The 27512-nt window shown below is 43.5% G+C and overlaps 1 protein-coding gene across 1 annotated transcript in view; it reads right to left on the bottom strand.

The window, feature by feature from the left end:
* Positions 1 to 6039: 6039 nt before the first annotated feature.
* Positions 6040 to 27512, bottom strand: part of ZNF143 (zinc finger protein 143) — an 85500-nt gene continuing 64027 nt past the window's right edge. The window contains exons 12-16 of the mRNA XM_065403089.1: positions 17876 to 18103; positions 16139 to 16287; positions 12501 to 12662; positions 11247 to 11390; positions 6040 to 6798 (exon numbers count right to left, since the gene is read on the bottom strand). Of these exons, the coding sequence (XP_065259161.1) occupies positions 6715 to 6798; positions 11247 to 11390; positions 12501 to 12662; positions 16139 to 16287; positions 17876 to 18103 (767 nt within the window). The 3' untranslated portion in view covers positions 6040 to 6714. The remainder of the gene's footprint in view (positions 6799 to 11246; positions 11391 to 12500; positions 12663 to 16138; positions 16288 to 17875; positions 18104 to 27512) is intronic.

A 27512-nucleotide genomic window follows, 5' to 3' on the forward strand; every position in this document is an offset into this window, starting at 1 on the left:
TAGCTTTGACAGAGATGAAAAAGACTCCTTTCCTCAAGGTAAAAAGCATTCAATTATGCCAGTGGAGCTATAAATATTTTATCATTCCTTTGAGCAAAATACTTAAATAATCTCAACAGAACAGAAGCAAATCAATACACAAAACTCTGTTTTCGCTTCAGAACCTGAAATGGGATTTAAGAGAGTCACATTTTCATTAGAGAGGAACATACACAGAGAATTTAGGACCAAATGCTTATGGAAATGTATGTTGCTGATATATCCTTGTACCCTTATTGGGTTAATAAAAGCATCCTCTGAATATACATTTCAGTTGAAGAAGTCTTATATCATACTCCTGAAGGTTTAAGTGTCAGGCAGTTATCATTTTTAAGGCCTAATTGCATTAATGTCAGATGCTCCCTTCCCTTTGAAAAAGCAAACTCTGCTGGCAGAATCAAGAACAAAGAGCAATGTCACAACTGGGGGCAAAACCTAAGATAAATTCTTAAATCAAGATGCGACAGGAGGAAATGTTTGTTTGTATTGCTTAAGTGCAGTATAATTTACTGTAATAAAGGTGTGACACATCAGAGTTCTGGCAAGAGACTGCTCTTTATTTTCTGGCTACTGATATATGCCATGGGCCAGAGTTACAAAAAGATTATATCCTTATCACACAGCAGGGGTTATTACCCATTGACTACCGTTACATTTACTACCATCTTTAAACATTATGTGGAACTGCAGGAAATGTAAAATTTGTCAACATTTTGTAAATCATTTTCTGGCAACCATATTTTAAACTTGAGGACAACTCTATTTTAAATGTTAAACCACTATATAAATCCACCTGGGAACAGCTTCCGCTAAACGAACATATGCACTATTGGGAGTTTCACCTTAATATCTAAAGGCAGATCCTCAGCTGGTGTAAACTGTCATATCTCCTTTGAAGTCAATGGAGCTATGCAATTTACACCATCTGCGGATCTGCCTCTGGAGATTATATCCCCATGTTACAAAAAATGACCATACCTCATTATTATTTGTGCTAACTTGGACCTCAGGTTTTACGCATTTGCAAACCCAATGCAAATAATTATCTAACTGCACTTAGTTTATACACTTATTTTATACATTTTTCCAAGACAGTGAAGGGGCAAACTGAGTACATTTTTTAAATGCTAACAATTGAAAAGTAGTATCTGAACCAGACATACTGGTCAGGTACAACCCACCACACACCTTCTGTCTGGTAACGATTCCCATTCCCTAACCAGGTAAACAACAAGTCTCCTCTCCCCCAACTACCAATGAAATATTTCAGAGTTGCTTTTTTTTTAAATAGCTGTAGGGTTTTATAAAATATTTCAGTCCTGTCACTCATTTGGGGTAATGTCTAACAGTAGAACTGGAGTAGAATTCTATCAAAGAACTCTCCTGCATCAGAGCTAGTACTATGTGGCTGAGCTATGATAGTCTATGTAACCCACAGGCCAAATCCCAGGGCCAGCATGAGTGAGCTCCATGGCTGTTGAAGCTGCCAGATGCGGCGGAAAGAATCTCACCCTTTCCTTACCAGTGGCTACATAATGATCCAACCCACCTGTGTCCTTGAGGATGTGGTTGGGGAAGCACTGAGCATGCTCAGTGCCTCAACACTCACTGGCCAAAAGACATCTGTCTCTGGCACATGGGCACCATTAGTGGAATGTGCCTGTGGACAAGCACTCAAAGGAGAAGATATGGATTCTTCCATGTTGACTGACAAGCAGCCTCCGAAGAACTTTAAAGGGTGTTTCACATCCCTTACAGGTCTCCAAATCAGTGTCAGCCAGTAAAGAACACAGGGCCCTTAAGCCAAAGAAACGCTCCCTCCAATGCAGTTGGGGGATGAGGCATGGGGAGAACTACTTTCCAGGGTGAGCCATAAGAACATAAGAACGGCCGTACTTGGTCAGACCAAAGGTCCATCTAGCCCAGTATCCTGTCTACCGACAGTGGCCAATGCCAGGTGCCCCAGAAGGAGTGAACCTAACAGGTAATGATCAAGTGATCTCTCTCCTGCCATCCATCTCCACCCTCTGACAAACAGAGGCTAGGGACACCATTCCTTACCAATCCTGGCTAATAGCCATTAATGGACTTAACCTTCATGAATTTATCCAGTTCTCTTTTAAATGCTGTTATAGTCCTAGCCTTCACAACCTCCTCAGGCAAGGAGTTCCACAAGTTGACTGTGCGCTGTGTGAAGAAGAACTTCCTTTTATTTGTTTTAAACCTCCTGCCCATTAATTTAATTTGGTGGCCCCTAGTTCTTGTATTATGGGAATAAGTAAATAACTTTTCCTTATCTACTTTCTCCGCATCACTCATGATTTTATATACCTCTATCATATCCCCCTTTAGTCTCTTTTCCAAGCTGAAAAGTCCTAGCCTCTTTAATCTCTCCGCATATGGGACCCATTCCAAACCCCTAATCATTTTATCCTTTTGTAATATATAGACTATATCCCCAGCCCTTTCTTTCTCCACACCGGAGAAAAGCAACGGACAGCTGCAGCAGCCACTGTGGCTTCAGTGGGATTCAGAAGATCCAGGAGCCACATAGAGTTGCTCAGCTCCCAAATGCCCAAACAGCTCTTCCCCTTGTCTCTGCCCCTTCTCCTTCACACTGTGCCTGAATAGCTCTAGTATTAGTGGTGCCAAGAGTAACTATGCAGCAAGCAGGGCCGGCTCCAGGCACCAGCCGAGCAAGCTCGTGCTTGGGGCAGCAGATTGTACGAGGCAGCATTCAGCCCAATCCTAGGGCGGCACGGCCGCTTTTTTTTTTTTTTTGTTCCGCTCCGGCCGCCCTGTAGGGGACGGCCGTGCAGAGGAGGGGAGCGCCCTCCAGCAAGCCCAGCAGGGCAGCCCGTGTCCTTCCCTCCCAGCCGACCGCGGCGCGGAGCCCTCCCGGCAGGCAGCTCGGCGGTTGGGGCCGCTGACAGCGCCCCACTGAAGCCCTGGCCGCCCCCTTCTCTCTCTCCCCCAGCTCTCTCCCCTGCTAGCCGGGGCACCAGCGCAGGGAGTCCCCTTACACCCTGGCTCCGGCCGCGCCGCAAGTTTTTTTTTTTTTGCTTGGGGCGGCAAAAAAGCCAGAGCCGGCCCTGGCAGCAAGAAGGGACTATTGCTCCTTTTACAAGAGTGTAACCAGGCCTAAAGCTTGGCCTCATAAGAGCAAAAAGAAGGTAGCCAAGCCCCAGCCTATGCATGCATGCTTCGGAGTTCCTCTTCAAGGCAGGGAGACACTTTGTTATGTGTACAGTGCCAGCAGGACTGGAGCACCAACGGTAACCACCTTCCCCATCTTGGGGAAGCAGGGCTCTTAGAAATCCTAGAATATCAGGGTTGGAAGGGACCTCAGGAGGTCATCTAGTCCAACCCCCTGCTCAAAGCAGGACCAATACCCAGACAGATTTTTGTCCCAGATCCCTAAATGGCCCCCTCAAGGATTGGGTTTAGCAGGCCAATGCTCAAACCACTGAGCTATCCCTCCCACCCTCTTAAGGGAGAGAGATGCTAGGCTGCTGTGAAAGGAAGCTTAGCCCATGTGATGAAAAGGATCTTGGGATCTCAGAGGAGAAAATGTGATTGTGTGTTGGGAGGTGGGGAAATTGATTTTGAAGAACAATGATATATTTTAGGGCAGGAGTTGGTTTTGTAGGGGCAGAACTGATTGTGTGGGATGGGGATTCAAATCTGAAAGTGAGAGGAAATAATGCATAGGGCATACTTGGATAATAGGGGTGATTGTTGGGCAGTGAATTGTACAGTAAGTTATTTTGTTTGTGAGGGAGCCATTCATAAACGGTCTCCCTGTCCTCGGCTTGTACTAAAGAGTTCACTTCACTATGAGGAGGAAGGGACCTCCAAGGAAAGGGAATAAGACATAAGGGACAGGGCAAGATATTCCTACTCCTAACTGCCCAATTTTAAAATGCCACTCCTACCTCCCATCTGATTCCCTCATTCCCAAATGCCCCATTCCTTCTCACTGCTCCAGCTGCAATTCCCAGACTCTCCTACTGAATTTCTTCTTGCCAATCCCTCCCTCCAGCAACCCAATTCCGTATCTGATCTGTCCCATACCAAAGAATCTTCCAATTCCAACAACATCTGATATCTTCTCCTAGTAAAGACAGTTCACCAAAAACATTCTTCTGGCTCTTAGTGTAAAAGCAGAGATTAAAAGAACATTCATCTCTTCACTATGAACTGAATATCATCCCATATGCAGACTTGATTCCCATGCAGGCCCCATACATAAAATGTATGTAAACACCATTTCTCCTTCTCTCTCTAACTTGTAGAGGTAGCCTACCTCTTTCCATCTCCAGTTTATTCTGTACACTGAACTGATTTTTTTTTTTTAAATAACTGGTAACAAACAATACTAAAGCACACCTAAGAACTTTCAAGTTTCATAAAAGCTATGAAGATACTTCCTATGACATATAAGAGAGATTTCTTAAGGGATAATACTTTAAACAGCCTTCTGAATAGTGATAGATTAAGAGGCTGTGCAACAGACTGAATAGTAGAAATAGGAAAGCATTAATCAAATTTGGGTTGTAGATAATGTACAGAAAATAGAGCTGAAGCTATTCCTGTCCCAGTCCTCTTACTTCTTCAAAAAGATGTTAACAACGAAGATTAAAAACAACAAAATCTCTGGGAGTTTGTGCCAAATGCCATATTTTAATTTTTGTATAAAGGGACAAATTTTAAATGCTTGTGAGAAACTAGCCTAGCTGGCAGGCAGTTTATCCCTCCATGCCAGATAATATTTACTTCTGTGTGATAATAGGAGTTACACAGCACACTAAGGGAAGACTGGGGATAACATTTTAAAAGCAGCTCAGTGATTTAGGTGCCTAAATCCCATTAAAAGTCAATAGGCACTTTCGAGAATTTTGCCCTAATCTCAAGGATATGCTAAATCAATGAGAATATTCTTGTATTCCCAAACCTACTCCATATTACAGTACTTGTTCATTACAAGTGGTTTTGGTCATATGTATGAGCAACCTGAAAAGATACAACCAGTTTAGAATCAGTAACCCAGAACAACATTAATTAATCACTGATTTGACTATTTGCACCTGGGTTCTTTGAGGTCAAATGCCAGAGTGAATAATGAGGCACAAGATTGTTATGTTACTTTTTTGTCACAATACTTACTAGGGACTGACTATTCCTTTACAGCTTTATCCTGCAAGTGCTGACTGCCTTCTATGAGAGGAGAGTTGAGGGCTCTTAGAACCTCATATGACCGGTTCTTTGAAGAGAATATTAATCTAAAACAAGCATAAATTCTTATCTTAAGACAAAGGTTCTTTTTTAGCAAGTCTACTAACCAGACTAAATTAAAGGCACTTTTTGGTATATAAAAAAAGTTTAAAGGTTCCTTTTAGTATCTCTTTCCACATGCAACTACAATGAATCCTCTACAGAATGATGTATGATGAATAGTGGTGTACTTACAATACCAGGAATTAAACCTATTTCTAGTGATTTCTGGCCTGATTTTCTGAAGTTCTGAGCATCCATAAATCCCATGTAAATCAAGAGGAGCTGCAGGTGCTCAGCACCTTTGAACAATCAGACTGTAAATGCTTGTCTATATTATAACATTTTAAAATTAAAAAATGTTTTATTATGGTCAGAGTTTACATTTTTGGTAGAATGTGTTAGCTAACCTGCCATCATAATCACTCTTGTAGTGTCTCAGAATTTTTTTAAATGAAAAATGTATACTAAATGTTTAATACACTATGGTAGCTGCTGGTCAAAATTAGTATACCACAGAATAAAATTCATGATAAACTCACTTTGGAACAATTTATACAAAGCAGTAAATAAATAATTTGCACTTCAGTCTCATTAAAAAGTAAAACAGTACTTCACACCACAGTATCATCCTATCTAGATAATATAAACTTGTTATCCTTTATTGCATCATAATTTGAAGATAACATTTTAAGATTAAGTAAAATATGTAAAGAAACAGAATAATTAGATTTACTTCCTTTAATATTGAACAACCAAAGTTTCTCTTTTGTACATAATCCATTTTTAAGATAATATAATTAGCACTTCCAGCATTAACAGTCTGTATGTACAATGAATGAGCTGGGCGGGGAATCTAAATAAGAAGAATCTTCAAATCTGTATGAAATGCAAATCAAAATGCAAAGATTTACAGTAGGCTCAACTCCAAGATTCTTCTATTTATGGGAGACAATTAAAAATGCTTACTTTCTTTATTACCTGTAAGGGTTCCTGAAATGATTTTGGTATAATGTTTTAAACATTTGAAATCTTCAATAATGCCTTCATTATTTTGCACATTATATTAAAAATTCATTCCAATACTTCTACATCAGCTTTTGCTTTTTTGTAGACTGGTTGAAATCTGACGAAAGGATAATGAGGAAATTTATTATGTAATCCTAATTTCATATTCCTGGATATACAATGGGTTGAGAAGATTGTGCTGGTCTATTCCACGGGTCATGTACACAAAAGTTATGCGCGTTTTAAAATGTTCTTCGCTCTTGCATAAAATGTGTACAGAGTATGAATGAGCAGGAAAACATCAAAGTTTTTATGGATTGCAGCTGGCATGGACCTTTGTTGATTGAAAATAAAATATTATTTGCTCTATTGTTCTTGTAGCAGTATTAGAAGTTAATCATCAATCCCTGGTGTTTCACCCTGTTGTATTCTGGAGGCTATTCTGATGGCTTCTTCCAAAGACTGCTGCTCTCCAAGCTGAAACAATGGTATGTGAAAAACATAAATTGATCAAAAACGTTGCATAAGATAGATCACTGTTTTCTTATGAGAGAAAGGGGGAAAAGCAAAAACTATACCAGTCAATCCTCCTTTCTGCAGTAATTGTGATAGCCAGTATTGTCACATTTTTCTGAATAATATGTACTAGCAGTTATCTAATCAGTTATCAAAATGAAAATACACCCGAGGAATTAAGCTCAGTTTGCTGAATGGCCTTCAGAGTCTTGGTGCACTGCAAACAAATTTCACCACATGCATTAGAGATAATCTTTCAACTTGGCAGATATTAAAAGAAACTGCTAAGATAAGGTTTTCAGCAAGCAAGGCAGGTGCTAAATAATGACCTATTAATACTCACAAGCCAAAATGTATGATACCACTTTTCTTTAAGTTTTCAGCATATAAACAAGACTTTGGGAACAATGGCATATTTTTTTTTTTTATATATATACAAGTGGCAAAATTCAAGTTGATGGAATCAAAAAGTTGGAAAATAGTGATGACAGTGCTCAACACTGCAGCAGTTTAAAAAAAGAAGACTCTTGTGGCAGCAGCTACAGGACCTTCAGTATCACTGTTAGAAGCCATTCCATCAAACTCTGATTTTTTGTTGTTGGAAATGGTTTTCAAAGTATTCTATATCAGTGAACTCAGGGCTGAAAAAGTAATCTTTAAATTGTACTAACCTGCCCATTAGCCATTACCAAGTTGCAGAGAGGGTGAAGACAAAGTGAAGAGACAAAACAGACTACATGACAGATGACTAGATCTCAGAGGATAGTTCCCTAGTCCAAGTAAATGTGGTTTTTATCGTCACCAGGTGAGAAATACTGGCCATACTGCAGTCAATGAGAGCTTTGCTGTTGACTCCAACAGGACTAGGATTTCACCCTGGACATGTATCATTCTACTGGCCTCATTAATATTTAGAAATCAATGGAACACATTTATTAGTATAGAGGGATGGTGGAGGAATTGTTCTTAAGTGGTAACTATAGAATTTTCTACCTTTGCTATTTTGATATATATTTGAAACTTTTATTAATATAGATTTTCCTCTGCATCTAAAGACTATCAGAAATTATGTACTACTGATAAAGGCTATGAAATTAGTGAAAGTAAGATGTTCAGAAAGAACATGATACAACAGAAGAAATAAATGGATTTGCCTATAAAAAGGCCAGTAAATAAATATTATTAGAAGCCTGCAAACCTGACACTTTTGCCTCACAATGTGATCAATTTTCTTTTTCTCTGTCAGCACATGGTCAATTTGTTACCTGGCGTGAGCTGAAAAATGTACACACTCCTGAATCCTAATTAACTTTTGATTATTGCAAATTCCGAATATTTATTCCATCCAGTAAACATGGCACTGAGAGTGATTTTCACTGTATCCCAAATACTGGCAGTTTAGAATATCTGATAGACTATGTTGCTAAGAGACACTGGCTGGCTGCTTATGCACTTTCATGTTCTTGATAAGCAGTTAAGGAAATCAGTAAGACTGGGCATTGTTTCAAGTTTCTGTGTAGAAAGGAATAATACATTTTCAAGTACGGAAGTGTTCAGTTAATCCTGCTTTCCATATGCCCTGCCAGTTCTAGATATAGGAAAACTAACAAAATTTAGGAGATCATAGTATTATTATTCTTCATTAAGTATTTAAGAGTAATTTTTCAAAACTAATTTACAGCATATGAGACATATTTTATGGGGATACATTTTCAGCCCGGTATGTGGGAATTTAGACATGCAAATCCTATTTTATATACCTTTTTGGGGGGGTTGTTATACCTTAAATTTAAACTAGTTCGGTCTAACTAGTATTACTGGAAATGTAAGTCTAGTATTAATTAAACAGACTTTCCTACACTGATTTGCCAGTGTACTTCAATTCTGACCCAGAGTGATAACTTCTGTGAGTGAAAGGGCCATTTGTTTTCCTTGCCCATTCAATCACTGGATGCTCTGCTGAGGGTGCCAAGATGGGCTTATTACTCTATTGCTTTTTGTTATTTGTATAACTAATTTCAGAGGGACCATTCAATTCCCTCACATAGTACCCAATTTTAATCAATACCAATTTAGGCAAAATTAGAACCAATGTCTTAGAACTGAAAGGCTCTGTAATTCATTACCATGCAAATTGTGTTCCTTTCCTCATGAACCAAAGTGACAATGATATACTCTCATACTCAGACCTCCAATGGAAATAAAAGGAAATAACCTGTAATAAGAGCTCTCTGAAAGATGTATGCATTTGAGAAAACAGAATATAGTTCTCATGGGTGTGTCACCTTCTTAGTTTGGAAGCTTTTAATCTCTCTGTTAGCTTTATCAAATATGTATAGTTTTGAATGGTCAAAACACTTCTGAAGAGTTACTGATTGTGACCCAAGGAGCCTCTTAAATACCAATTGGCAGAGGGCACACCATACCATAGCTCTTATCAGGCCTGACACACTCATTGCCCCCAACTCACTGTTGTCATAATCTGTATCTAAAAGTTACCATGTAAGATGATGTCATATGCAAATTGGTCACATGCTGGTCCTCAATATTATTGTGTGATGTACATACTGGCAGTGTATAAAGAATTATAGACGTGTGCTAGAAATTTGTTCCTAAAATGTGTTTCGTAGGTAGTGCCTGAGCCCAGCCCATCTTAGACAAAGGAATGTTGTTTCGCCCAGCTTGACAATGTCTCCAATGTAAATTAACCAAGGTGAGATCAAAGACAATGAAAAAGGCATTTACGTGTAAGGTAAACAAAGTCATCAGGTGAGCAACTGGCAGAAGATGACCACTTAACAATCACGACAGGGGATTGTGGCTGCACCACCCAGACGCCTTCCTGCCTCTTGAAACAAGATCAATGAACTTTGGGAAGATATAAGCAGAAGCAAAAAGCCATTTTGTGATCCATCATAGGACGGAGACAAAGGGCCAGAGCTCTTGTAATCTGAGAAAGTTGGATCCTTCAACCAAGGGGGATGAAGTGTCTGGGAACTGACTCTAGATGAGGAACCTGCTTAAACAGAGATTAAAAAGTTTTAGTCACTACAAAGCGTGTTTTGTTTTGTTTTACTTGTAACCAGCTCTGTGCCTTCTATTCTTACTTACTATCACTTAAATATCTGTTTTTTGTTAATAAACTTGTTCTTGTTTATTATGAAACCATCTCAGTGCTGTATATTAAACTGAAGGGTAAAATCCTCAGCCAAACTACCAGACTGGCGTGTGTGTGTTCAGTCTCTTTGGAGGCAATGACCAAAATAACTTCTGTGAGGGACCAGTGAAGCTCTGGACACTACAAGGAGGATGGTTTTGGAGAGACTCGGGACTGGGAAGGCTGTTGGAGTAACCAGGCCGGTGGAAGCCAGGCTGAGGCCATTGTGCTGTGAGCAGGCTGCTGATGTCAGGGCTCTGAGCCAAAGCTGAGCAGCACAGAAGCACCCAGTATTAAAGGCAGGCGGTGACACAACCCATTACTGGTCTGGGTGATCCCCCAAAGCATCCCACTGATACACTCAGGTAAATATCACAAAATATATTCTGCACGATCAACATGAAACTGACAATGAAAATGGCATTTACGTGTAGGTAAAGTCATCAGGTGAGCAACTGGCAGAAGATGACCACTTAACAATCAAGACAGGCTTATTCAGTATTTCCTTTCCATGCATTACTAATTACTAAAATATTTTTTACCAATATTAATCTTAATTTCCAGGTACTTTCTCTTCCTTTTACCTCATCTATTTGTGATACCTATTGCTGAAATAACAAACACCCTTATTTCCTTCTGACTCTGCTGCTACCCAAACTATACTTGTTACGTGGATAAAACAGAAGATGCGATTTCTGGAGATGTCAATCCTGCACAAATCTAGATACGGATTTCAATTAGCGGTTTCACTATTGGTATTTCAAGCCATAAATAACATAGAATCAGTTTGCCAGGGGAATCATTTCAATCCGTTTATCTAGTCCTGGCAATGTAAATTAGGGAGTTTGGCATTTCTGACCATCCCAAAATATAATCTTGAAGGATGGATGGCAGGGCTTCTCACTGAAGGCCTGTGCCTCTGGAATACTCTCTCTATCAATATACATGAAAATGTATAAATATGGCACTTTTCCAGGTATGGCTCAATCTGCCTCAGTATTTTTAATTAATTTTACAATTTGATGGGTGCTACTTTTATGTCTGAAAGAAGGAAATAAGGATGTTTGTTATTTCTGCATCCACGCTAGTATTTTTTATTTATTTATTTAAGTATTGGGCCAGACTGCCCTTTATTTTTTTTTTATTTTTTGGGAGGGGTGGGGATGGGGGAGAGAAGTTTATTAGTTATTTCATTAGGTGCCCAGAGACCATTGGACACAGGGCACACACTAAATAAAAATGATTATCTTACCTGCACTGCAATTTGCGTTCCATTGGATGTAGCCAACAATGTAACAGGCCTGGTTTCTGTAGTCACTAAGTGATGCCCATGTTGCTGATGTCCCATTTCTGATGAGGCACTATGGAATGCTAAGTCTTGAGCCACTATAGCAACCTTTAAGGCAAAAGAAAAAATCAAAACTAACTGAAATTTAAAATCTGTTTCAATAATCTCAGTTGAATGTTAACTTCAGGGCCTACCTAGGACAATTTACTATTCTAACTTGATTCAGCAAAGCAATCTAAGAGACAGACAAATATGATCAACTTTTTTATAAACCAACACCACCATCATCATGTTCATGCTCTTCTTCAATCTTATCTGTCGTGACCTCTGAAAAGATTAATATCCTCAAGGAGCAAAACTCAGAATTAAGGGAGATGCTATGAGCTAGTCATCAGATGTTACCTCTTTCAGTCCTGAGAAATACAAGACTGAATTCACATTTAAATTTAAATCTCTCCTTTGGCAACCTAATAAGGTACCACAGAAAAGCTCAAATGCTTTTATATTTTCAAAATTTAAATAGAGAAGACTGCATTATTTGCACATAGGTTTAGTATATTTGCTTAATTTGTGATTATTAGCTCCATAATTCTATAATAATTAATAAATATTCTCATTTGCAAGCACACCTTTAAAACAGATATAATAGGGGGTCGTTTTACAACATTTGAATACATTCTGAAAAACAGGGATTAGGGAATTTCATAACTAAATTTCTATACATCTTTCTGAAAAAAAAATCTAATGTTTTGCAGATTAAAGGCAAAAAAGTACAGCAAAATTTGCCAAAAACCAAGTATTTTTTACTCTGCTTAAGGAAATGTTGTCCCTTAATGGGATTTGCAGGAGACTAAGAGCCAGTACTAGTTCTGGATTCTATTCCCAGCTCTGTCACGGGTTTGCAGTATGACTTGGACATGTCACAACCTTTCTGTGCCTTATTTTACCCATCTGTAAATTGGTTCTCTCATCACTATTCACAGGTTGTTTTGAGGTTCAACTAATTAATGTATATAAAACTCTGAGATCCTTTCATGTAAGGCAGTGGAGAACAATGCATTACCATGTTATTATGAGGGGAATGATATAGTCATGTATGGAAAGCTCTGCTCTAATCAGATATGTTTGTGTGAAGCAGATAATACTTCAAGTGTCTTTGTGTATATACTTAAAAATATCTTAGAAAAAAAGACACAGGTATGCAGAAAAACATTTTACCTGCTGTCCTTCAGTGCCCTCTGCAGTTACCATTGCAACAGAATGTGTTCCTGCAGAAGAAATGACTGCATCATGGGCAGGGACTGTGATGGTGGTGCCATCTTGTGTTACCATAGTAATAGTATTTCCAATGGCCTGCATGTCAGCCTGAGATATGTTGACCTGAAACACAATGTAATTTTTGAATTAAAACAAGTTTATTTTAATTGCTGATTGAGTCTTAAATGAGTTTTAACTTTGGGTCATATGGCAGTGTGTTTTCAGACAACAATCCAAGATTTGTAAATGTTTCCAAATAAGAGTTTAAATAACACAACAACACAAACTTAAAATGCAACAGTTTTTATAAAATACGCTTCTGCTATCTGGTAGCACAATTTCTTTGTCAATGAACAACAAGCCAGAACTATCCTTGAGAAGGCAGTCGATTCTCAGTAGCATTGAAGAATTTACTTTATCCAATCATCACATTTAAGCTAAACTGGCTATAGACTCTAAAAGCCACCACCACTCTTCCTGCTCTGCTTGTTCCTGCATTTCCTCCAAACCACTTTTCTTCCCCAAGCCTTCTTGGACAAAAAGTGTCACCATCCCAGCTCTTTTACTGGTTGGAATCCATTATCCCACAATCTTTCAGATGTTTCCTAATTCATAATGCACGTTTACAGAAATAAAACTAAACTGCAATGGATAGGTAACAGCAGCATGTATCCTCTTTCAGTCAGAGAACTGCTTAGTAGTTCTGTTTTAATTAGATCATGTCCAAATTAACCTCAGACATTTAGACTGTCCATAGAAGTGTCTTGCATGAGGAACAGTATAACTAAAAGTTTCACTAAAAGTGTTGGAGATGTGAACTCAACATACCATTTTACATTTGTTTTGTCTTAACAGAAGCGTCAAACACACCTGCATTTTCATTTGGCTTAGAACATGCTGGTAAAACATCATTGTAATTTTTCTTAAGAATTCGAAGACATAAGTATTTATTTTATGTTTTCAGTCTAATATGCATTACCAAACAGAAAAGAAATCCAAAAACGAAAGTCAAGTTGAGGTATAAGAACAAGTGCAAAGAATTTCTGTGTTAAGGCTGCCACACTCATTCACCTTTGGGCAGGACTGGCTCCAGGGTTTTTGACGCCCCAAGCGGCGGGGGGAAAAAAAAAGCCGCGATCGCAATCGTGATTGGTGGCGCACCAGCGGCAGCTCCACCGCGCCGCTTTCTTCTTCGACGGGAATTCGGCGGCAGATGCTTCCCTCCAAGAGGGACCCGCCACCGAACTGCCGCCGACCAGCCCGATGTGCCGCCCCTTCCCCTTGGCCGCCCCAAGCACCTGCTTGCTGGGCTGGTGCCTGGAGCCGGCCCTGCCTTTGGGCATAAAAAATACACGACAGTAATGGTCTCAAACACTACAATAGTGTTACTGCAGTGTTAAGGCAGAACTGTATATTTAATCTTTGATTCAGATTTGGGAGGTACTTTTCAGATCTAAATACATATATCAACTGTTTGCCCTGCTGAAATATAAAAAGATGTGTCTTGTTGGTGTTGCAGGCCCCAAACAAGAAATAAAACAGATTAACCTCTTATGGCAAGGTCCTATTTCAGCTAAGTTCCTTATTTACCACTTAAATGAAAACAGACTTTCTGTAGAGATCTTTGTGCTGAGGTAGTATCAGTGCACTTCTTGTTCCTCTCTTGGCAGTGACTGAAGCCTGCCCTAGTTAGTAGTGATGGGAACTGTCCAGCAGCACTAGAGCTGGCAAGCCCCTGCATTCAGAAGGTCAGAAGTCTGGACAGATACAGGAGAGTAAAACCTGGACCTGTGAGATCATAACAGCTTATTAAGGAATTTCAGGAAGCCTCAGAAACCAGGCTCTATGCAAAGAAGTTCTTATTATGGGGTGTGGCAGTGGGGGTGAGCAAAATGAGCCTGCAAAGCTTCTAAGGCCTTCCAACCCTGAGAGAGGGAACTGGTCAAACAAACAGTAATAAGTCACCAGGACCAGATGGCATTAACCCAAGAGTTCTGAAAGAACTCAAATATCAAATTGCAGAACTGCTAACCGTGGTATGTAACCTCTCTCTTAAATCAGCCTCCGTATCAGATGACTGGAGAGTAGCTAACATAACATTTATTTTTAAAAAAAGGCTCCAGAGGCGATCCCGGCAATTACAGGCCAGTGAGCCTAACTTCAGTACCAGGCAAATTGGTTCAAACTATAGTAAAGAACAGAATTATCAGACATATAGATAAACACAACACGTTGGGGAAGAGTCAATACAGCTTTTGTAAAGCGAAACTGTGCCTCACAAGTCTATTAGAATTGTTTGAGGGAGTCAACAAGCATGTGGATAAGAGTGATCTAGTCAATATAGTATACTTGGACTTTCAGAAAGCCTTTGATAAGGTCTCTCACCAAAGGCTCTTAAACAAGGTAAGCAGTCATGGTATAAGAGGAAAGATCCCCAGTAACTGGTTAAAAGACAGGAAACAAAGGATAGGAATAAATGGTCAGTTTTCACAATGGAGAGAGAGGGGTAAATAGTGGGATCCCCAAAGATCTGTACTGGGACCTGAGCTGTTCAACAGATTCATAAATGATCTGGAAAAAGGGATGAACAGTGAGGTGGCAAAATTTCCAGATGATACAAAGTTACTCAAGGTAGTTAAGTCCAAAGCTGACTGAGAAGAATTGCAAAGGGATCTCACTGAACAGGGTGATTGGGCAACAAAATGGCAGATGAAATAGAATGTTGGTAAATGCAAAGTATTGCACACTAGAAAACGTAATCCCAACTATACATACGAAATGATGGGTTCTAAATTAGCTGTTACCACGCAAGAAAGAGATCTTGGGGTCACTGTGGCTAGTTCTCCAAAGACATCTGCTCAACATGCAGTGGCAGTCAAAAAAGAGAACAGAGTGTTAGGAACCATTAGGAAGGGGATAGATAAGAAGAGAGAAAATATCATAATACTACTATATAAATCCATGAGACACCCAAACCTTGAATACTGTGTGCAGCTCTGGTTGCCCCATCTCAAAAAGGATATATTAGAATTGGAAAAGGAACAACAAAAATGATTGGGGTATGGAACAGCTTCCATATGAGGAGAGATTAAAAAGACTGGGACTATTCATCTTAGGAAAAGAGATGACTAAGAGTGGATATGATAGAGGTCTATAAAATCTTGAATGGTATGGAGAAAGTGAATAGGGAAATGATTTTTGTATCCCTTCACAGAACACAGAAACTAACGGTCACCTGGTGCAAATAATAGACAGCAGGTTTAAAACAGATGTAAGGAAGCACTTCTTCACACAACGCACATTCAACCTGTGGAATTTGTTGCTATGGGATGTTGTGAAGGCCAAAAAGGCTTTGTATTCATACTCTGCTCAGAACAAACAAACAAGGCCTAACCTGTGTATTCCAGAGGAAGCCCATTCTTAAACTTATTTTTATTCTGATCCAGCTGTGAAACCTGGCCCTAATACATACAAACATCCATTATTCAGGGATTTTAACTCTAATGTAAGTAGGCATAATGGAATATCTGAAGATAAATAATAGCTTTAATTCTGAATATCCTCTTGTTAGCAAATTCTTTACCATGGTGAATACTTACATGCTGGGTCCCATCCTGGGAAATTAATGCAACTTGTTGACCAAGCCCTGACTGAGTAACTGTAGCAACTTGTGCGGAAACGACATCCTCTCCATCTACACCTGTGACATAGGTTATCTGGGAGCCTTTTAGAACATCTTCACCTTGACCTATTTCATAAAAGGAAGGCAGAAGGATATGTTACATACTGCAAATACTAATAGTAATAAGAGTAAAGCTAAAAAGAAAAAAGCAACTTTCTGGATAAAAAGTTTTAAATTCTGGGTTGTAAAGAGGGGAGGGGAAGAGAGAGAGAGAGAGAGAGAGAGAGAGAGAGAGAGAGAGAGAGAGAAGGAAATGGAAACTGCTATTGAAATCAAATAAAAATGCCCCAAATGACTGTTTTACTAGGTCTGGGACATACTTTTTAAATGGAGAATAATGCATATAAATCCTGTGCATTGAAAAGAAAATAGACATTTTGGTATTTAAGGCATATTTACATAGTTTTATAAGCAAAGATAATATTAAAAAGGGTGACAAACAATACTGTGATTCATTTAATTAAACATTAACCTTTACATACTAAGGTTTGTAATCACAATCGGCAGCCCATTAAAAGAATTATTCATTAACGAACACACTGAACCGCAGAGGAGTAGAGTGGCATCATTGTGTGAGGACTGATATAACAGTATATTATCTTAATAAATGTTTAACCTTGGCAAATAGAAATCTTCCATTCTAATCTTTGCTTTGTAAGTAGCAATCAGAATGCGGCAATTTACTTAAGAGGGGTTTCACTGCAGTCTCCCATATACAAATAGTAAAACTGCTTTTCCAGTCAGGATAGATCACTTATTTACATCTACCCTATATCCAACCCCAACACCAGCTAAAATAAGAATGTAAAAAATGTTTGTTTTCTTGCAATAAGAAAATGCATTTTTTCATACTCCAATCAGTCTGACTTTTTACTCTGACTGGATTTAGTCTCTAAAGTACCGTAAAGACCGTTTTCTACATAGTGCTCCTACATACAGAAAAACTGCTTGCCAACAGTAAATGGACATCTTGTATGGGCTGTGCTGGGGGCAGATCCATAGAGCATAGCACTGTGGGCATTCTCAACAGCCCCACTACCCCTAAGGCAGCCCAGAAAGGCTGTTGTAAAGGCAACTTTGGTCTCAGAAGTAGTTCAAAATCAGGAGGGTGCAAAGATAGTGTGAAGCCACTTTTTTCCCTCCCTTCTCCAGGGCTGTGCCTTTAAGATCAGAGCACAGACTCTCACGCATGGTGTTTTATATACTTAGAAGAATCCTTTAGGATGTAATATAAACATTTTGTCTATTTTCGGGCCTGCTTCAATATGATATTCATAGACGGTGTGATCTAGTGGTTAGAGCACAGGAAGGCTGTTTCTCTGTTTTATTCTCAGCTTTGCCACTGACTTGTTTTATGACCAAGTCAATTACTCTCTCAGCACCTAATTACTCATCTAGATGATGGATATAGTAATATCTACCTATTGTGCCTCACACGGGTATTTTGAGGTTTACTTAGTGTTTGTAAAGCACTTTAGTACTCTCAGATAAAAGGTGCTAGTTAGTACAAAGTATTACTGAAGAAAATATCACACCTGTCTTTTAATTCCCCTGACTCTGTGGAATACTGATAGTCATAAGTGTGTGCTGGATGCAATCTTTTATTTTGCTACTATGGGAGGAAGATCAGAGACTGGGAATACCAAACACAAACCTGGAGGCGGCTCAAAGAAAGCTTCCTGCTCTTCTTCAATTGGCTCTGTGTCGTTGTGCGCTGTCCGCTTGTGCATAGCAAGTGTGGAAATCTGCTTGTATGTTTTCCCACAGTGATTGCAGTTGTATGGTTTGGAATGAGTATGTACAACATGGTGTTTGTATAAACTGGAATATTCTGTGAAACGTTTGTCACAGCCAGGAACCGTGCAGACATAGGGCTTCTCGCCTGCAGGGAAAGACAAAAGGGATGAAGAAAATTATAACCAGGATATGCAGGAAAACCCTGACAATAAATATCCTGCCACTTACACAGACATTTAATGACACCGTTTTACTACCACCCAGATCAGTCATGCGTTCTCCACCTTCCTTTCCTAACGCAGCAATGGCCACAATGCAATGCATGGCTTTCCTTTTTAATACCGATGTGCTGCTACAATAGGCTGGCCCTACCGTGCTGTCTGAGGAGGCTATTCAGATCAAGAAGGACCATGCATGCTGGATCTCCTAATTTTCATGTGCCAGATATTCATACTAAAGATGAGGGAAGCTGCAATCTGCTCCACTATCTGAAAATAACACGTGGCTCTCCAAGCTCCTGGCAAGATGCCAATATAGCCCTCACTTTGGCACAGTATTCACAATTCTGCCCTAACTCTTTACATTAGCTGCCCCTCTGACTTCATACGAAGTTCTGCACTTATCCTCCCTCAAAGATGAAATGTGTTATTTGGTCTGGTAAGTTAGAGTCCCAAACCTCAGTCTCTTTAGCTCTACAGGAATTTTATGGGATTTATATATATATATATATATAAAAATGATTAAAGCTAAATAGAAGTGACATTCTTCACTTAAAATCAATATAACATACACTCAAACCCAAAAATCAGTTCAAGAGGTATACAAAATCTTCAACTCCAGGAGATTTATTCATCCCTGCTAACAATGAAAAACAGGAGGATACAAAAAATCATGGCTACAGGGCTGTAGGACCCTGCACATGGATGCAGTGTTACTTCTGCTGATTCAGCCTAGCAGTTAGACCAGGTGGATCCTGTTAGGTCCAGAAGAGGAGGTTACTCACCTGTGCAGTAACTGACGTTCTTCGAGATGAGTGCTCCACTCCAGGTGTTGGCGCGCCATTGCGCCTTTGCTCGGAGATTTTTACAGCAGTACTCGCACAGTCCCGCACATGCGCGGTGCCCAGGGCCGGTGCTACCAATACGGCAAACTAGGTGGTTGCCTAGGGCGCCAAGATTTGGGGGCACCAAAAAGCGGTGCCCCAAATTTTTTTTTACAGCATTCCCGGGCTGGGCTGCCGGTGGCGTGCTGACACGTGCGGCTCAGACTCCCTCTCCCAGCGGCCGCTCCACTTCTCCCGCCTCCCAGGCTTGCGGCGCCAATCAGCTGTTTGGCGCTGCAAGCCTGGGAGGAGAGGAGAATTAGAGCGGGGGCGGCGTGCTCGGGGAGGAGGCAGAGCAGAGGTGAGCTGGGGTGGGGAGCTGCCGCACGGCTCCCCGGGCCGGAGGGGTGGGGAGCTGCCGTGGGGAGGGGGGTGCCTCAGGGCGGGGGAGGGGGGGGGCTGCCGCAGGGCTCCCCACCCCAGTTCACCTCTGCTACGCCCCCTCCCCGAGCACGCTGTTGCTGCTCCACTTCTCCCACCTCCCAGACTTGCGGCGCCACTCAGCTGTTTGGTGCCGCAAGCCTGGGAGGGGAGGAGAATTAGAGCGGGGGCGGCGTGCTCGGGGAGGAGGCGGAGCAGAGGTGAGCTGGGGTGGGGAGCTGCCGCACGGCTCCCTGGGGCAGGGGGAGCTGCCGTGGGGGGGCGTCGAGCTGCCCCAGGGCTGCGGGGGGGGGGGGGGGGGGAGGTGGAAGTTTCGCCTAGGGCGCAAAACTTCCTTGCACCAGCCCTGGCGGTGCCTACCTCATGCGCCGACTGTCTCTCAATAGCGTGCGCAGCCCAGGCTCCTCAGTTCCTTCTCTACAACGGAGACCGCTCCAAAGTAGAGGGGAGGAGGGTGGGTAGTGGAGCACCCAGGGACACTCATCTTGAACAACGTCAGTTACTGCACAGGTGAGTAACCTCCTCTTCTTCGAGAGATGTCCCTGTGGGTGCTCCACTCCAGGTGACTGAAAAACAGTATCTCTTAAGGAAGTAGGGACTTCGGATCTGATATGAAAACTGTAGACAGCACACCTCAGCCCATTTGCAGGTCGATCAGGGGACCCTGAGTAAGAGCATAATGTTAAGCAAAGGTATGCTCTGAAGCCCAGGTGGCGGCTTTGCAAATATCTGTGAGGGGAACGTTACTTAAGAATGCCAAGACGTTGACACAGATCTGGTGGAGTGTGCTCTAACAGAAGTTGGAGGTTTATCTTCTTTAGTTGGTAGCACAGGCGGATGCAGTCTGCTATCTAATTGGATATTCTCTGGGTAGAGATGGATTTGCCTCTGGATCGTTCTGCGATTGAAATGAAAAGTTTAGGGGAAGCCCTAAATGGCTTAGTCCTATTGAAATAAAAGGACAATGCTCTGCGCACGTCGAGTGCGTGCACTGCTGATTCAAAAGTGTTCGCATGCGGTTTAGGAAAGAAGGTTGGTACAGTGATAGATTCATTGAGGTGGAAGGAGGAATGCACCTTTGGGAGAAATTTAGGATGTGTTCGGAGCGTCACTTTGTCCTTAAAAAATATAGTGTACAGTGGTTCAGCCATAAGCGCTCCAAGTTCTCCTATACATCTGGCAGATGTAATGGCAACTAAAAATGCAGTTTTCATGGATAGATGTAGAAGGGAGCATGTTGCAAGTGGCTCAAATGAATGGTGCACCACAGATATGAGGACCAAGTGCAGGTCCCAGGGTTGAGTGGGTGGTCTAATGTCCAGGTATAGCGTCTGGAGGCCCTTGAGGAACCGCGTTGTGATGGGGTGGGCAAAGTGAGTAGTGGCGCCGGTCTTATTGTGAACCGCCATAATTGCCATTAGATGTACCTTTATGGAGCTAAAGGAGAGCCCAGATAGTCTAGCATTAGTGAAAGAGGGGCGGAAGCAGGAGCGGTTTGCTTGGCGGAGCACCAGTGAATGAACCTAGTCCATTTATGGAGATAGCAGAACAAAATCCACATGTACCACCTATGTAATAGTACTCTTTGTACCTGTTAAGAGCAGTCTAGTTCCTCATTAGAGAGCCATTGAGGAGCCATGCTTTGAGGCACAGCATTGTTACACTGGGGTGGTGTAGTTGACCCCTGCATTGTGATAATAGGTTTGAAAGGGGGGGAGGAAGTGGAATCGGCAGGCAAACTGACATATTCGTTAAAAATAGGTACCATGCCTGTCTGGGCCACGTAGGGGCTATTAGTATGACCCTGGCCCTCTCCGCTCACCTTTTTTGCAATACCCTGTGAAGAACTGGTATCAGGGGGAATGCGTATAGGAAATTGTCGTTCCATTTGATGATGAATGCGTCTCCCACTGAGTGCTTTCCTAGGCCCGCTCTGGAACAGAATTTCGGGCATTATTGTTGGTTACAGTTGCAAAAAGATCCAGTCGCGGGTAGCCCCATATTTTGAATATGTTGTATCGTTTATCTCCCTGTAGCGGGGTTGTTACCCTGCTCCTGCCTGGGGGGTCTAAAACAGCCCTGGCAGAGGGCTGGGGCAAAGGGAAAAGCTACTGGGCTGATTGGGGAAGTAGCCCCAGCTGGGCCACGCCCCAATCAGGCCCCAGCTGGCCCTATATAAGAGGCTGGGAGCCAGGCAGCTCAGCAGTTTCTCTCTGCCTTCAGAGGGAGAAGGGCCTGGCTGCAGGGAGCTAGACAGGGTACCTGTAGTGGAGCAGGGCTGGGGAAAGGCTGAGGAGCTGGGGAGCTCCAGCCTGGATAGCCAAGGGGTACTGGGGGTTGCAGAGGGCAGCCCAGGGCTAGGCCAAGGCAGCAAGTCCAAACCCAACCTTGCCAATGATGAGTGGCCTATACTGCAGTCTGCCCCAGAGAGTGGGGGCTAGATGGCGACTGGCAGTGGCCTAGTGCTGAGGCAAGGTGGGGATAGTGGGTGGGGTTCCCCTGGGAGGGGAGACCTAGCATGTGGGTACTGCCAGGGGGCAGCACCCAGAGCAAGGGGCACCGGGGTCCTGGGAGGGACACAGGAGCCGAGAAGGAGAGGACAGGTGGATCACCGGCCTGCAGAGGGCGCTCCAGAGGCTGGAGAGCTAATTCCCTGGATGACCAGCAGGAGGCGCCGCAGGGGTGAGTCCGGACCTCTTACACTCCCATTCGTGATCTACGGGAAAAGATCTGCTGAGCTCATCCGCAGTGGTGTTTAGTGAACCAGGTATGTAGGAGGCTGAAATTTGGATACTGTGTTGGAGGCACCAATTTCAAAGTTTCATAGCCTCCATGCAGAGCGAGTGGGATCGAGCTCCCCCTTGTCTGTTTATATAAAACATGCAGGCAATGTTGTCGGTCATGAGTCTGATATGTTGATTCTGGATGTATGGGAGAAATTGTATGGGAGGCAGGCGTTGCGGACCGCTTGGAGCTCTAAAAGATTTATGTGTAGTGAGGCTTCTGTAGGCGACCAGAGTCCATGAGTGGTGTGGTGTGCCATGTGTGCTCCCCAGCCCTTGAGGGAAGCATCCATGGTAATTATAACGGAGGGGAACTCCTGCACGAACGGGACTCCGAAGCAGAAGTTGTGTGGACAAGTCCACCATGTGAGTGAGTCCTTGACTTTGGTAGGTATGGAAAGAAGTATGTTTAGGCCATGCACATTCGGTCTGTAGACAGTGGTCATCCAACTCTGCAGGCACCGCATGTAGAGGGATGCATTCTTGACCACAAAAGTGCAAGAGGCCGAGAAGTTGCTGACAATCCTGGACAATTACCTGCGGGCTGTTTTGCAACTTGGCGACAAGATTCTTTATGGTACTGAATCTGTCGGATGGGAGATATGCAAGTCCGGTTATGGAATCGAGGTGAGTGCCTATGAACTCTAGTCGCTGAATAGGAGTTAATGTGGATTTGTTTTTGTTTATTTGTAGGCCAAGACCCTGGAAGCAGTCGATGGTCATCTGTGTGACTTGGATGGCCTCCTCAAGAGTCTGTGCCTTGAGCAGGCAATCTTCCAGGTAAGAAAAAATTAGAAGTCCTTTTTTCCATAGGTGTGCTGTTGCCACCACGAGAATCTTGGAAAAAAGACGTGGGGTGCTGTTGAGAGGCCAAAGGGCAGAACCTAGTGATTTGAGCCCATGACAAATCTGAGAAAACACCTGTGGGCAGGGTGTATAGTTACATGAAAATAAGCATCCTGCAGGTCAAGGGCTGAAAACCAATCTCCCTGCTCCAGCGCTGGAATTACAGTTGTGAGGGTAACCATTTTGAATTTTTTCTTTTTGACAAACTTGTTGAGTCGCCTGAGGTTGAGAATGGGTCGCCATCCCCCACTTTTCTTTTCTGTTAAAAAGGAGTGGGAATAAAAATCCTTTCCCCTGTACTACTTGGCCACCATCTCCACTGCTCCTATTTGTAGAAGATCTTGCACCTCGTGAGAGGGGTCCCTGAAGAGGGACAGAGTGGACAGTGGATGGGGGGTATGGACAGGAAGGGGATGGAATAGCACAATCGGATGACCTCTAGGGCCCATCTGTCTGTAGTGATGGCTCGCCAGTTGTGGCAGAATGGGAGCAAATGGTGACCAAAAGATTGGATGAGAAGTATAAGTGCTGGAGTGGGTGGGAGGTCTTCTATACTCTCGACCAAGGCTTTAAATCTGCTTATTAGGTGGAGGGGGTTGGGACGGTGCCGATGTTATGAGGCGTCGTCGTTGATGCCTGGGTCTCTGGCAGTGTTGCTTCTGGTGGTCATATGGCCTCGGTTGTTGTTGTGTGTAGGCCAAGTATTGTGGGCGTTGGGTAAGGCTGATACCTGTGTTATCTTCTTCTAGTTGCCGGTGTATGGATGCCTAGGGATCTGAGCGTCGCTCTGGAATCCTTCACGGTGTGCAGTACCTCGTTGGTTTTTGCTGCAAATAATTTCTCGCCATCAAAGGGGAGATTCTCCATGGTGTTTTGTATCTTGCGTGGGAAAGAAAAAGAGGTAAACCATGAAGCCCAATGCATCACTACGGACGTCACGGTGGACCTGGCAGCTGTGTCTGCAGCATTGAGGACAGCCTGCAATGCCGTGTGGGAAATAATCTGTCCTTCAGAGACTACTGCTTTGAATTGTTGTCTCTTGTCCTCTGGGATGTCATTAATAAAATCCATGAGTTTCCCGTAATTTCTGTGATCATATTTGGCCAGTAGGGCCGCGTAGTTTGCGACTCTAAATTGTAGCGTATATGATGCATAAACTTTGCTGCCGAGTAGGTCCATTCTTTTGCTGTCCTTGTCAGAGGGAGTGGACAGGAAATGCTGCTGTTTGTTCAATTGGTTGGCTGTTTCTACTACCAGTGAATTTGGTGCTGAGTGCGTGAAAAGGAATTCTGAGTCCCTGGAGGGGACATAGTATTTCCGGTCTGCTCTTTTGCAGGTAGGGGGTATGGTGGCTGGGGTTTGCCAGATATTCTTGACAGGTCCATAATGGCTCCATTAACAGGTAGGGCGATCTTAGAGGAGGTTGATCAGCTCATGCTGAGTCTCCGATACCTCTAGAATGATCTTGAGCTCATTAGCCACTCTTTTGAAGAGGTCCTGAAAATGAGTAAAATCATCTGTTGTTGTGGGGGGCGGGGGAGGGGCATAATAGCCTTGTCCAGTGAGGTGAATGAATTAGTATTATTTGGAGAGGATTCAGGTGCCTCCTCGTCTGCGTGCACCATTGCCGGTTGCTCCTGTCCATCCGTCGCCGAAGCGTGCACAGGAACAGGAGGAGATCTAGTGTCGCCTTTGCGTGGGCTGTGCTGGCTACTGTGGTGCCTGCTGTAGGACCCCCATGGGTTCCAGTAATGCCATTGTCCGGGGAAGGGCATGGGTGGTCCCATCCACAGGTGTCCATACCAGGGTGGTAAGTCCCTGGAATATGAGGACCTCGGTCTCCTTGGTCCCATGCTAGCAGAAGTGTGAAGGAGAGAGGAATTGTGTGGTGAAAAAACTCCCTCCACTTCATCGTCCTTATCACTAGAAAAGTGGGAGGGTACAGGGGACAGCTGTCGGTGCCGTGCCGACTTTTCCAGTGAGAGATCGGTACCAAGTAGTGGGGAATCTGGAGTTGGCGAAATTAGCAAATTGCGGGAATGAATAAATTGTAGTGCAGAGGTAGAAGGAGCTGGAATATATTGCGCTGGGTGCACCAGCGGTGCCGCAGTGTCGGCCAGTGCTGATTGGTGCGGCGCCGTATGCGGAGTAATAGGTGGTTGAGGTGTCGGTGCTGGGACAGCAACCGTACTTGTGTGTGGCACAAGCAGGCTCAGCTGAGTTGGCACTGAGTCCTTTGCGGCGCGGTGTGGTGCCATATTAGAAGAGGCAGGCAACTTTAAGCCCATAGCCTCGGCACCGGAGTGGTGCGTACCGGCAGCAGCTGGGGTACAGACGGTGCTGGAGGTCCCCAGAGCATCGTATGCGCTGAGCCGTGGAGCAGTCAGCACTGACGAAACAGACCTGATCGGAGACCGTTTGGATGCCCGCTGGTCTCTGTGAGGTGATGAAGCTGGCCATTTTTTTGCTGTTTTCTTGTCCTTAGTGGACTTAGGAGGGCTGTATCTCAAGTAGGACTCCTGATCTGGGTCAGAGGCAGGTCTGAGGGACTTCATTAGAATTAACTTGAGCCTCAGGGCTCTATCCTTTCGTGCACTAGTCTTCAGTTTACTTAAGTGGGCACATTTTTGGGAGACGTGGGTCTCCCCCAAACAGAGAACACACTGAGAATGACCATCAGAGATAGGGATGGCCTCTCTGCACGTAGTGCATCTCTTAAAACATGGTGAGCCAGGTATAGTATAAACCAGGGGTGGGCAAACTTTTTGGGCCGAGGGCCACATCTGGGTGGGGAAATTGTATGTAGGGCCGGGGCAGGGGGTTGGGGTGCGGGAGGGAGTGCAGGGTGTGGGAGGGGGTGCGGTGTGCAGGAAGGGGCTCAGGGCAAGGGATTGGGGCAGAGGAGGGGCAGGGGTGCAGGAGGGGTGCGGACTGCAGGAGGGGGCTCAGGGGGTTGGGGTGCAGGGTGCGGCGGGGGCTCAGGGCAGGGGGTTGGTGCACAGGGGTGCAGCAAGAAGCTCAGGGCAGGGGGTTGGGGTGCAGGAGGGGTGCGAGGTGCAGGCAGGGGGCTTAGGGCAGGGAGTTGGGGGGCGGGGTGCAGGAGGGGTTCTGGCTCCGGCCCAGCGCAGCTTACCTAAAGCAGCGCCGGGGTGGCAGTGGCACGCACCGGGGCCAGGGCAGGCTCCCTGCATGCCTGCCCTGTCCCCAGCCCCGTGCCGCTCCAGGAAGCGCTGCGGCCCCTGGGGGAGAGGGGGCAGAGGGCTCCGCGTGCGCTGCCCTTGCCGCACCTCCAGGAACCTCCCCCGAAGCTCCCATTGGCTGCTGTTCCCCATTCCTGGCAGGGCCAGCACCAGCGTAGCAAGCTGGATCCGGCCCACGGGCCGTAGTTTGCCCACCTCTGGTATAAACTGTCTAACTGACAGCAAAAACTAGGAAGGAATTTTTTTTTTTTTTTTGGAGATGAAGGGAGAAATGAAACTTGTCTGACTAAAAAAACTAGGTGAACTGCATAAACAACTATCTTAAGTGAAAAATAATTGAGTGAGACTGCTGAGCTCAGTCTCAGGCCGCGGACGGTAGAGAAGGAACTGAGGAGCCCGGCCGCGTGCGCACTATTGAGGCACAGTTGGTGCGTGAGAAAGGGGCAAACAGTGAGGTGGCAAAGTTTGCAGATGATACTAAACTGCTCAAGATAGTTAAGACCAAAGCAGACTGTGAAGAACTTCAAAAAGATCTCACAAAACTAAGTGATTGGGCAACAAAATGGCAAATGAAATTTAATGTGGATAAATGTAAAGTAATGCACATTGGAAAAAATAACCCTAACTATACATACAATATGATGGGGGCTAATTTAGCTACAACAAGTCAGGAAAAAGATCTTGGAGTCATCGTGGATAGTTCTCTGAAAATGTCCACGCAGTGTGCAGAGGCGGTCAAAAAAGCAAACAGGATGTTAGGAATCATTAAAAAGGGGATAGAGAATAAGACTGAGAATATATTATTGCCCTTATATCAATCCATGGTACGCCCTTATCTCGAATACTGCGTACAGATGTGGTCTCCTCATCTCAAAAAAGATATACTGGCACTAGAAAAGGTTCAGAAAAGGGCAACTAAAATGATTAAGAGTTTGGAACGGGTCCCATATGAGGAGAGATTAAAGAGGCTAGGACTCTTCAGCTTGGAAAAGAGGAGACTAATGGGGGATATGATAGAGGTATATAAAATCATGAGTGATGTGGAGAAAGTGGATAAGGAAAAGTTATTTACTTATTCCCATAATACAAGAACTAGGGGTCATCAAATGAAATTAATAGGCAGCAGGTTTAAAACAAATAAAAGGAAGTTCTTCTTCACGCAGCGTACAGTCAACTTGTGGAACTCCTTACCTGAGGAGGTTGTGAAGGCTAGTACTATAACAGAGTTTAAAAGAGAACTGG

Source organism: Emys orbicularis, chromosome 4 (assembly GCF_028017835.1).
Source record: "Emys orbicularis isolate rEmyOrb1 chromosome 4, rEmyOrb1.hap1, whole genome shotgun sequence".
In the NCBI taxonomy this organism is placed as follows: Eukaryota; Metazoa; Chordata; order Testudines; family Emydidae; genus Emys; species Emys orbicularis.